The sequence below is a fragment of the Diabrotica virgifera genome, chromosome 5, assembly GCF_917563875.1.
Source record: "Diabrotica virgifera virgifera chromosome 5, PGI_DIABVI_V3a".
Taxonomy (NCBI): Eukaryota; Metazoa; Arthropoda; class Insecta; order Coleoptera; family Chrysomelidae; genus Diabrotica; species Diabrotica virgifera.
Window position 1 is genome coordinate 65,407,905 of NC_065447.1, and position 12,427 is coordinate 65,420,331.

Below are 12,427 nucleotides of genomic sequence, written 5' to 3' on the forward strand. Positions count from 1 at the left end.
TTAAGCTTATCAAATCTACTGATAAAACAATGGATAATGGAGAAACCAGCTAATAAAAAACAAATAAACAGGTTGTTAAATAAATCGAAAATTTCCAGCAAAATAAAATATAAAATAATAAGAAAAAAGTATGGTTATAAGGTAAATTCTTTTTTTTTTGCTCCTGAAGTTGCCGTAAACGTGTCACACATCTATAGAACTATACGTAAAGGCCCTGGGGTCGTGAGAGACAACTACCTAGTCGGCCATAAAACCCATGGGCGTAAATTAGTTTAGCATTATAACGTTTTTAAGTAGTTGCGATTGTTGAAAAAACTTAACTGTGATATGTAGTTGTCACAATAGTAATAACTTAGTTGCCCATATAACTAAAAATATTACTTAACGTTGTAACATCGTAATGTCAGTCGGGTTAGGGGTCGTTGGCCGAAACAACTGAAAGTCCACTGTGGCAACGTTATATACAGTGCATTTGTTTGTACTGACAACCAATGCGTCGAAAAATTGCTACTTGGGCAGATGACATCCCTCAGACATCCTGACACGTAATTGGCTTTATTTGCTTGATTTCGGACGCTCTCTTTAACATCTCCATAACTACATATTTCGATTCCCAGATATTGGAATCTCGAGACTTGTTCAATTAGTTCGTTGTTAATGACTAATTTGCATCTTATGGGTTCCCTTGACACTACCAGGGATTTTGTCTTGGATGTTGATATTTTCATGTTGTAGTTCTTCGCCACTGTATTGAAAGTTTGTGCCATTCGCTGTAGGTTATTCTCGTTATCGGAAATTAAGATTGCGTCGTCAGCATAACAGAGGATTTTTATTTGTTTTTCCGCCATCTTATATCCTTTTCCAGTACCTTTAATGTTTTCTATGATTTTGTCCATGACTAAATTAAAAAGCAATGGGCTCAAGCTATCCCCTTGTCTGATTCCCGAGTTGATTTCTACTTCCGATGTTAGTTCATTCTCGACTTTTATTCTGGTTTTGTTCTTCGTATTAATGTCTTTAATTATCCTTATCATCTTGTTGGGCTGATTTTTCTCCTTTAGCAATCTTAGCACATCTTCCAATCTTACACAATCGAAGGCATTAGTCAGATCTATAAAGCACATAAATGCAGGTTTATTATATTCCAGTGCTTTCTCAGCAATTTGTCTGGCTATGAATATGGTGTCTATTGTGGACCTATTTTTCCAAAAACCTTGTTGGTCCTCACTAATTGTGTATTCTTCATTTATTTTATTGGCAAGTATTGTTGTTAAGAGTTTAAGAGTTGTGCTCAGTAAGGTGATGGTACGGTAGTTGCTAGGGTCTTTGCTGTTTCCTCTCTTGTGTATAGGTATTGTTAGTTATACTCGTCCTCCACTGGTCTAGTAAACTCTGGCTACATATTATTTCTTGAAAGAGGATCTCTATGTTTTCGATTAAGGTTTATAGACGAGGCGGAAACGGCGGGTTCGTTGAGAAAAATATTCCCATGAGATATTTTTGCATAATCACATTCGTGAGACATCCAAGAATAAGGTTCAAGAAGTCGCCCACGAGAAAAATGGGCCAATTTTTTTTTAACAATTTTTTTTATTCAAATTGCAAAAATTAATATTTTTGGCCCGAACAATTTTTTCTTTAATTTTTTGGACCATTCTGGACAAAAAAGGTCTCTTATAATTTTTCTCTAAAGTTGATCTTTTTCGAGTTATAAGCAATTTAAAATTTGAAAAACGCGAAAATGGCCATTTTTAAGACTTAATAACTCGGTCAAAAATTATTATTTTGAAAGTCAGAAAGTGACTAAATCAAAGTTTAAAGTCGCAGTTACATGATCCTGAAGAAATATGTGTCATTAATTTACTACTAAGCTGTTATTTTTAATTAATAACAATGAGTGGTTAGATCGTATTGACGCTCTGTAAATGTGAGTGCGAGTAAGATGCACAATTGGACTGCTGGAATGGCTTCTCTCTCGCACTCAGCATTTACAGCTTACAGCCCCGCACACGTGCATGGCGCTTATTATTATTACCTAAAAATAACAGCTTAGTAATAAAATAATGACAAAAATTTCTTCAGGATCTTGTAGGCGGGGCTTTAAACTTTAATTTAGTCATATATTAACTTTCATAATAATAACTTCTAACCAAGTTATTAAGATTTGAAAATCGCCATTTTTCGTTTTTATTTTCAATTTTAAATTGCTTATAAGTCGAAAACGATCAACTTTAGAGAAAAATTATAAGAGATCTTTTTTGTCCAGAATGGTGCAAAAAATTAAAGAAAAAATTGTTCGGGCCAAAAACATTGATTCTTGCAATTTGATTAAAAAAAATTGTTAAAAAAAATTGGCCCACTTTTCACGTGGGCGACTTCTTGAACCTTATTCTGGGATGTCTCACGAATATGATTATGCAAAAAAATCTCATGGGAATATTTTTCCCTTCGAACCCGCCGTTTTCGCCTTGTCTATTATGTTATTTCTTGAAAGAGGATCTCTATGTTTTCGATTAAGGTTTCTATTCCGTATTTCAGGAGTTCATTTGGTATCCCATCGGGTTCTGGTGCTTTTCTGTTTTTTAATTTAAGTATGTTATTCCTTATTTCTTCTTTTGTGATTTCTAGTTCTGTGTCTATGTCCGCATAGTCCACGAAGGGAAATTGACAGAAACAAATAGATATTTGTACAGGAGTAAGACAAGACTGTGTGCTATCTTCGACCTTATTCCTGATAGTAATCGACTAGTAACAAGAATGGAATCGGATGGAATGTTTTTAACCAATTTGAGGACTTGGAATTTATAGATGATATATGCCTTGTAACAGAAAACAGACAACACGTGCAACGCCAAACTGAAAAAGTAGCAGAGGCAGGGAACAAGGTCGGACTTAACATAAACGTCAGAAAAACCAACATTATGAAAATAAATGCACCAAGAGAATTAGGAATATCACTAGTGGGCACGGAATTAGAAACGGCAGAGAAATTTAACTACTTGGGCAGCATTTTGAACTACAAAGGAGCGACGGAAGAGGATATAAAACGGAGAATCGGAATAACTCAAAACGCATTCAATATGCTACGAAAAATGTGGCCTTCACGTCAGATGACAAGTAAAACCAAGATACGATTATTCAACAGCAACGTGAAGACTGTGCTACTATACAGAGCAGAAACTTGGAAAGTGTCAAGAAAACGTATCGCACAGATGCAAGTGTTCCTAAATAAATGCCTAAGGAAGATTCTTAACATTTACTGGCCAAACCGAATATCAAACCAGGAGTTATGGACAAGAACTAACCAGAAACCTATATCTGGGACAATATGCAAAAGAAAATGGGGTTGGATGGGGCACACACTAAGAACACCTGCCACAGACATAGCGAGGCAAGTCCTATAATACACATTACATGGAAACAGAAGACCAGATAGACCCATAGAAACGTGGAAAAGAAGTGTCGAGAAAGAAATTAATATTATTGGGAAAACCTGGACAGAAATAAAGATCAGTGCAAAGGATAAGACAGAATGGAGGCAGACAGTTCACGCCCTATGCTCCATATGAAGCGAAGAGGAATACGTAAGTAAGTACTATAATATTCGTAGCAGAAGAATAGATCCATAACAAAACAGAGTTCAAAAACTCAGCAGGAAAACACAAGATTTAATAAAAAATATACGACTTGTGCAATACCAAACACTTAAGAAAATAGAAATAACAAAAATCAGCAACATAATTATTAAAAAAAAGTTTAAAGGAGGCATAGGGAACTTCAAACTAATACAGATAAACGAAATAATATAAGAAAATAAAGGCACACGAGAAGTTATTTGTTTGTTATTCATGAAATAAATATTTATTCTTCGAATAGATTGACAAGTTAACCGCATTTTTATTGGCACAGACTTTTAGTCATTCAGCCAGACTCAACATGGTAGAAATGGTTATCTGAGTTTATATTAAAATAAATATAAGGTTTGTTCGTAGTACGATCCAATCGATCAGCAACCGTTGCCAACCATCAGACGCATGCGCAGTTAACAGTTAGCGCTGCGCAGTTAACAGCTCGAGTTCGTAGACTACGAACGCGCTTGCGTCTGACGGTTGGCAACGGTTGCTGATCGTTCTACGAACAAACCTATACAAAACAATAAACAGGTAAACAGGGTCACTCTCTTCTCGCCTAGGGGCCCATCAAGGCATTTTTTTAAGACATACAACACTAGGCCACGGTAAGAAAGGAATTTAACAAAATTGGGTTAGAAACAAAGGTTACGATATTAACTAATGCATAATTATTTACATGGATATTTTACTATCTTTTAAATACATAACTAAGGGTTTGCTTACTACGGAGAGCAATGGATTGTATCCTCGCTCCGACCCTTGCTCCCTGGTATTTATATTCGTGAATTCTCTCATTTAAAATAATTTATTAATTTTACATAGCGATCGAAACTATATTATCGATCACTATGTAAAATAAATACATTCTTAATGCGAGAATTCACGAATATAACGAATATAAATACCAGGGAGCAAGGGTCGGAGCGAGGATACAATCCATTGCTCTCCGTAGTGAGCACAACTTATAGTCGAATCTGGAAAAATGGCAAAACCTCGCAATTTTTTCGTCCAACATCGATTTGTACAAAAATTTGGGATTAGGTTCATTTCACCCTCTAGTTCATTTTCTATATTGAGCCGTTGTACGCTTTTCGTTTTTTAAGGGTGAAAACCACCCCTAATTGTAAAAAATTATAAAATAACATATTAAAATTTAATATTGTCAACATTTGCTTCAGATTAGTTACATAATGATTGTTTTGTGCTTTAAGATATAATATCACAATATTTCAACCCTTAAAACCACCCTTGTTGGAGCTATATATGAAAAGTTTACTTATCCTAAAAGAATAATTTCGGCTTGCATTAATTTATATAAAAATTTGGGGTTAGGATCATCTTACCCTGTACTTCATATCCTATATCATGCTCAAGGGCGTTGATTATTTTTAGGGGTGTAAACTACCATTATTGTCAAAAATTATATAAAAACATTGTAAACTTTAATAAAGGTAAAATTTGGTTTTGACTGGTTAAATAATGATTGTTTTATGCTTTATGATATAATATCATAATATTTCAACCCTTAAAAACCACCCTTAATAACATTGAAATTTTTATAAGTAGACAATTTAATAGATCTATACATAAAAAAGTACAATTAAAGAATTACAAAAACATTTATTTACACAAAAATACGAATTTACAAGTATATAAAAAATACACATACAAATAGTTTTTTAGTCATCCAGTATACGAACCGGCTCTGTGGTATTATATAGGCACATTGAAAATGCTCTATAAGGGGACTATTCGAATTTTTCGAAAAAAAATTAGTTTTATAAACATAGCTTCTTCATTTTTGGCGATAAAAAGTTTTTTCAATAACAGTTTTGTAGAATTTTTAGAGGGTAATAAGACTATGTAAATTAAATTTCGTAAGATCCCTTAATTTTTAATTGAGATGGGTTTAAAGGGCTCGAATAAGGGGGTGTTTGCTCGTAAATAGATGTTTTAAACAGCTATATCTCATTAACTGTTCATTGTAATAAAAATATATGCATAAGGAAATTTTAGCCATTAAAAAAGCTACAATTTAGGAATCTATCATTTTTTTCGTATCTAGAGTATTTTCGAAAATATTTTGAAGAAAATGATAAAAAATGCAAAATTGCAAAAATCAATTTTCCTTTAAACTGCAATTTTTATAAAAATATGCCTTTTAAATAGGTCAAACTTCTTGGGTATATTGATAATATAAATATAAAAGGAACTACAGAAAGGCAAAGACCAATTTTTAGTTACAAGGGTAGTTACGGGGTTGTTATCACTGTTTTTTTCGTAGAGAAAAACAGGTCCGACTTTTTTTTTGATCATAAGTTGCTCAATTTTTATGATAGAAACTTTTTATTATTTTTTTAAGATCTTATTGTATTCTTAAAAAACATCATATAAGTTTTCCTGGAAAAATGCAAAGTTTTCCCGTTATTTGGCTTTGATTATTTCCAATTATGCTTTTGACGAAAAAAGCTAACTTTTAAAATGCCGTACCTCGGTTTGTGTTGGTCGTAAAAATATTATAGAATACCAGTTTCGTTTGTGTTACTAAAAGATGCAATTTTGATATGTAAAGTTTTTTTGATTAAATGCATATTTTTCCAGTTATTCTCAAAAAACCATCTAAAAAAGTCGATTTTTCCGTCGAAAAACTGTTATTTTCAACCACGAATAACTCGAAAAATATTAGTTTTACAAAGAAAACGCAAAAAACATTTTTTTCTTAGAATTACTTTTTACATCGATTTACATGGTTAAAATGTAATAAAAATTCCCACCTCCGAGATGGGGTGGCAACTACCCCCAAGGTTTTAGCGTACAGCAGCATGATATAGAAAATGATCCTTGGACTATTTCCTACCTTTTGTGAAAATTTCAAGTAAATCCATGCTGGACGAAAAAATTGCGAGCAAGAATGCTTCATTTCCTCGACTATTAAGGAACCGCACTTTAAATATTTATAATAAGTAAAGAAAACTCGTCAGTTTAACTTAAAATAATTATAAAAATTGCAATACAAGTTGTAAACCTGAATTTACCTAACAATAAAACACTGAAAACTTTTGTTTTCAAAAATTCCACAAAATTTATCATAACTTAAAGTCACACCAGCTGTTTCGGCAGAGTGCCTTTCTCTAGTGAGACTTGACTTGTAATGCGTTCTTCAGACGTTGGACTAAAGCAGCCTTTTTCCCAACAGAATCCAGAGCCATATCTTCAAATTCCTTTTTCAAGTCATTTACCCTCAACATTTACCGACATTAATTTCACAACGTTTATATAGTTTCAGTTACTGAACTAAATTCCTGGACAAAATTAACGCACCACTTTATTTAATCTAAATATTTAGAATATGAACACAAAATAAAACTAAGTTACATTGAAATAATAATAAACACCAACAAATAAATCCAACATGCCTTTATCATAACCTTAATTTGCCTTATTGTTTCTTTAAAAATTTTTTTTGCCGGAAATGCGTAAATAAGCTAGCATAACTCCAAATTGCAAAAAGAAAAAAATCAGCAAAGTAACACAATAAATGCATCTGGGTCAACACTAATACCGTGTAGGGCCTCCTCTACTTCTTATGACTGCGTTTATGCGTCGAGGCATGCTTGATATCAAATGTTCAACAAAAGCTTGCGGAATATTCTTCTATTCTTCAATAACGACCTCAATGGGTTGGCTGTGATTGGCAATAGGGTGTCTACGACTTCGAATCTTTTTTTTAGATAGTCCCATAGATGCTCTGTAGGATTTATGTCCGGACTGTTAGGTGGCCACTCTAATAATGGAATATCAACATCATTTAGGTAGCCAATAAGCTGTCGAGCCACATGAGGACGAGGGTTGTCATGCATGAATAAAAAATTAGGTCCAAGAAACGGAGAAAAAGGCATTGCATGTTCGACAATAATGTTATATGTTGTCTAAGTAATAATGGGCATTCATAGACCTCGTATGTATGGGGACCAACTCCGTGCGAGCTTCAAAACAAATTCTCTCCCAAAACATATTAGAGCCACCACCAAAAGGTACTTTAGGAGAGATATTGCAGCTGGCAAACCTTTCTCTTCGCCTTCGCCAGACACGCTCACGAACATCTGGCGCTTTTAGGCTTACTCTACTCTCATCGGAGAAAAGAACTCGTTTCCAATCATCCATGGTCCAATTTTGATGCAATCTTGCAAAATTCAATCTCTGAACCCTATGTTCTCTGGTAAGCAAGGGTGTTTTGGCCGGTTTCCTGTTGCTTAATTCTGCTTCATGTAAACGTCTTCTAACTGTTCGAGACGATATCGCGACATTTCGAACATCTGCTAGTTCATTTTTTAGCAAATTGCTGGTGACTCTCCTATCTCTGAGAGCACGTTGCCTCAAAAAACGATCAATTTGATTAGAGCAACGTTTTCGTCCTTGTCCTGTTCTTCGATGGTACGACCCTGTTTCATTATATCGCCTCACCTTGCGACTGCTGCTGGAATTATGTCTTCCTAACAAACCTGCAACGTATCGCATTGAATATCCTTCATCTAGGAGAGTCCACGCTCGCACTGCCTCCTCCATTGACAAATTTCTTTGGCGGTTCATTTTTTATTTGATTTTTATGCAAATAAACTTTTCAAACATGCATGTGATGAAAAATATCACAATAAAAAGCTTGTTTCTCGCAAGCACTTTGCTTTAATTGGCACTTTTTATGAAAAGTTTAACTCACTTTTAGTCTAAAACGAAGTTCAATACAAATTATTACAAATTACAAATTATTACAAGACTATTATTAACTTACATAACAACTGTGACTGTCAAACAAGGTCCATAGGCAACTTGTCGTACAGTAAATTATCAATAAATAAAGATTATTGAGAAAAATATGAGTGGTGCGTTAATTTTGTCCAGGAGTTTAGTTTCACCAAATTGTCTCTTTAATACTCGTTTGTACTAGAAGCCCATCGAATAAAATATAACAATTAAATACATGTAGGCCAGATGAAGACAGGGCGCACATTGAGACACATGCGACACAACCCTCGCATGTCAGCACAAACAACACATTGCACGAAATTCATGGGCTTCGTCGGCTAAACGCAATGTTAATTCTACGCACGCATGCAAACAATATACAGAGAGAGTCTGTAAAGTGGAATAAATTCAATATCTCAAATACTAATTGTTTTTTTGGAAAATGCTCATACCCGTCGATTAGTATTTCAAATTTTCCTTTTTGACATTCAATAAAAATGTATACAGGGTGTCCCAATTTAGAGATATGACGTCATCGTTGATTTTCTTAAATGGCAACACTGTCATTTTGATAGCTATTTTGATAGGGTGTGTAAAGTTATACACAACTGCAAAATTTCAAATTTGTATTCTCTACCATTTAGATGATAATAAAAAATAACAAAGTTATGAAGAACAAGAAGTAATCAAATAATAATTGAATTTAATTATTTCAATAAATTAAGCAAAAACTCATAATGTTGCCCTCAATTATTGTCAAATTGTCAATGGGCAACGTTATGAGCATTTGCTTAATTGAAATAAATAAATTCAATTATTATTTGATTACTTCTTGTTCTTCATAACTTTGTTATTTTTTATTATCTTGTAAATGGTAGGGAATAAAATTTTGAAATTTTTCAGATGTGTATAACTTTACACACGCTATCAAAATAGCTATCAAAATGATAGTGTTGCCATTTAAGAAAATCAACGATGACGTCATATCTCTAAATTGGGACACCCTGTATACATTATTATTATATGTCAAAAATGACAATTTGATATATTAATCGACGGGTCTGAGCATTATTCAAAAAAACAGTTAGTATTTTAATTATTGAATATATTCCAAATTACAGATATAACTTTGTTATTTTCTATTATCTTGTAAATGGTAGAGAATAAAAATTTGATATTTTGCAGTTATGTATAACTTTACAAACCCTATCAAATTAGCTATCAAAATGACAGTGTTGCCATTTAAGAAAATCGACGATGACGTCATATCTCTAAATTGGGACACCCTGTATACATTTTTATTGAATGTCAAAAAGGACAATTTGAAATACTAATCGACGGGTCTGAGCATTTTCCAAAAAAACAATTAGTATTTGAGATATTGAATTTATTTCACTTTACAGACTCTCTCTGTATGTGTCTCGAACAGTGAGCGACGCATCTTATTTTGGTGGCATTCGCGGCCTGCGCTGCGCTGTGTCTTAAAATAATGGCATGAAATGCGATACAGAAACGTGACATGTGCTGCCCTGCATGGGTTGTGTCACATTTCTCTCAATGTGCGCTTTGCCTAAGAAAACCTTCTGGTATTTTCGGGTACCCTCAGACACAGTATAAAGAGGCAAAGTAGAACCACTCTCCGAAAAATTGGAAGTAAAATATTTAGTCACGCATGGCGACCGCGCAATGTTCCCAGTCGCTTTTGCCCCATTCTCGCATTGCTAGTAGCGTAGAAACGTACGGGTTTTAACAGGGAAAACCCGCATCCACCACTGGTGAATTACCAATTGCGTACTGCCGGTATTACTTCTTGAGATCAAAGTGCCGACATAAAAGAGGTTTTACTGTCCTTCTTTATATTGTGCCTCAGATAAGAACAACTACGTGACGCCAGTCCGTCTGGCTTGAGCGACTGATGTAACAGTAAATACATAACATTGATTACAATATTGATGGGGTTGTAATCCATTTTTGCTAGATCTTATGATCTTACTTTAATTCTCCGTCCTTGTTATATTGAAAAAATAATGACTAATTAAATAGAACCAAATGAATTCAGTCAATTTACAAAGACTTACCAACAATTGGAGTATGAAATTTGAACGCCAAGCCATACAACAGCAAATTTCTGTGGACGGAGAGTTGCACTATCAGCAAATCAAACTGATCATGCTGATCAATGACATGTTGTACTGATTCATATTTCAAGATTTCCATTGTCAAGTCATTTCCATTATTAAGCAAGTAATCCAGTCTATGCAACGTTGAAGGCAACTTGAGATATTCCTTTGGCCATCCATATTTTGATGATAGTATATCATACGCGAAAGAAACGTCTATTTCTGTCAGGTTTGTTAAACTTGAGTCATTAAGGGGATGAGGAGTGACAACGGTAACATTGTGGCCTCGTAACGACAACTCTTTCCATATCGGTTGGAAAATTATCTGGTGACTGTATGAGGGAATGGGAAAGATTCCTAAAATTCTAACGCACCGGATAAAGTTTAACGAGTCTAAAAGTAGGAACAATATAAACATCGTTCGTTGAAGTTAATACCCCATTACTTCGCTTTCGAAGTATTTTTCATTTATCTTTATGTTACTAGTAATTGGACTGCAAGCTAATAATAGTGTAGAATAGTAGAATTTGGATACTTCGAAAACGTTTTTGTATAATTAGCCATTTTAATTTAATTACCCCATACACACGAATTATTTGCTAATCGTAAGTAAATACTTATTATTATACAGGGTGTTTCATTGGGAAAACGGAAATATCTTAAATTACATGTAGTAAAATTCACACTGGTATGGATACGTACATATTACTAGAATGTCATTCTACTTGACAATGTCATAACTAGCTTAAAGAGATGGCTTTGAATGTTCTTGGATAACTGTTATTTTTTGTATAATTGAAATTATTAATTTAGTTAATAAATGTGATAATTTTTTCACTAGCTATGTATTCAGTGATTGTAATAATATGTACCTACAACAAAAACTAATACTCAATCGAGAAAAGAGGAAAAGTGTTAAAGTGATTTTTTAATAATATACTGTTACTATGGAACGCTTACAATTTTGAACATCTTTAAAAACAAAATACTTGGATCACAGAATATATCTTAATGTATTCTCTGCTTCTATCTTCCATAAATAATACAATACACAATAAATAACTTTTTATAAAGTTCACCTCTTAAATCAATTATTTATCAAATACACTATATATCAATTAGGCCTGGATCCCGCGTATGAAAAAAAAGTTGATTAATAGCAAGCTGAAAATTTGGTAATAGCTTAAGGGTGTCCAGTCGGATAAACTTTAATATATGGGAACACTGGAACAGGGGCAGTTTTAATTGTGGAACAGGTTAAAATTTGGAACGGTCACACCACGAAAACGGCACATTTATTTTGTCCGACAGAACAGACTTAAACTCTCCGAACAGAGATTAAACACTCATACAAAAATCAGACCGCTATTTATCACCAAATGGGCGTTTTAATGAGTGGAACATGTAGAATATGTCAAATGACAGGAATTATGACAGGTGATAAATAGCAGTCCGATTTTTGCATGAGAGTTTAATCTCTCTTCGGAGAGTTTAAGTCTGTTCTGTTGGACAAAATAAATGTGCCGTTTTCGTGGTGTGACCATTCCAAATTTTTAACCTGTTCCACAATTAAAACTGCCCCTGTTCCAGTGTTCCCATATATCAAAGTTTATCCGACTAGACACCCTTAAGCTATTAACAAATTTTAAGCTTGCTATATCAACTTTTTTTTCATACGCGGGATCCAGACCTAAATACTATTTAATCAACAACTAAAAATATTCCCGATGCATGTCAAATTATTATTTAAAATTGTCACTGATTGTCAGTGTCTGACTGACAATATTCTATTCGACTAAGTGCGTTGTTTGACAAAGATAGATTTGGAAAATATTACCACGGACATTGTGCTCATTTTTTTTTAAATCCTGAAAAAACCAATAAATATTTTTGAAAAATCTAAACGCAGAATGAAACACTAAATTATTGCCG

General features: G+C 33.7%; 1 protein-coding gene across 1 annotated transcript in view; it reads right to left on the reverse strand.

Annotated features, from left to right (window-relative positions):
* LOC114325147 (UDP-glycosyltransferase UGT5-like) overlaps positions 1-10,913 on the reverse strand; it is a 44,272-nt gene extending 33,359 nt beyond the window's left edge. The window contains exon 1 of the mRNA XM_028273103.2: positions 10,454-10,913. Coding sequence (XP_028128904.2) covers positions 10,454-10,913 — 460 coding nt within the window. The remainder of the gene's footprint in view (positions 1-10,453) is intronic.
* Between the last annotated feature and the right edge of the window lie 1,514 nt (positions 10,914-12,427).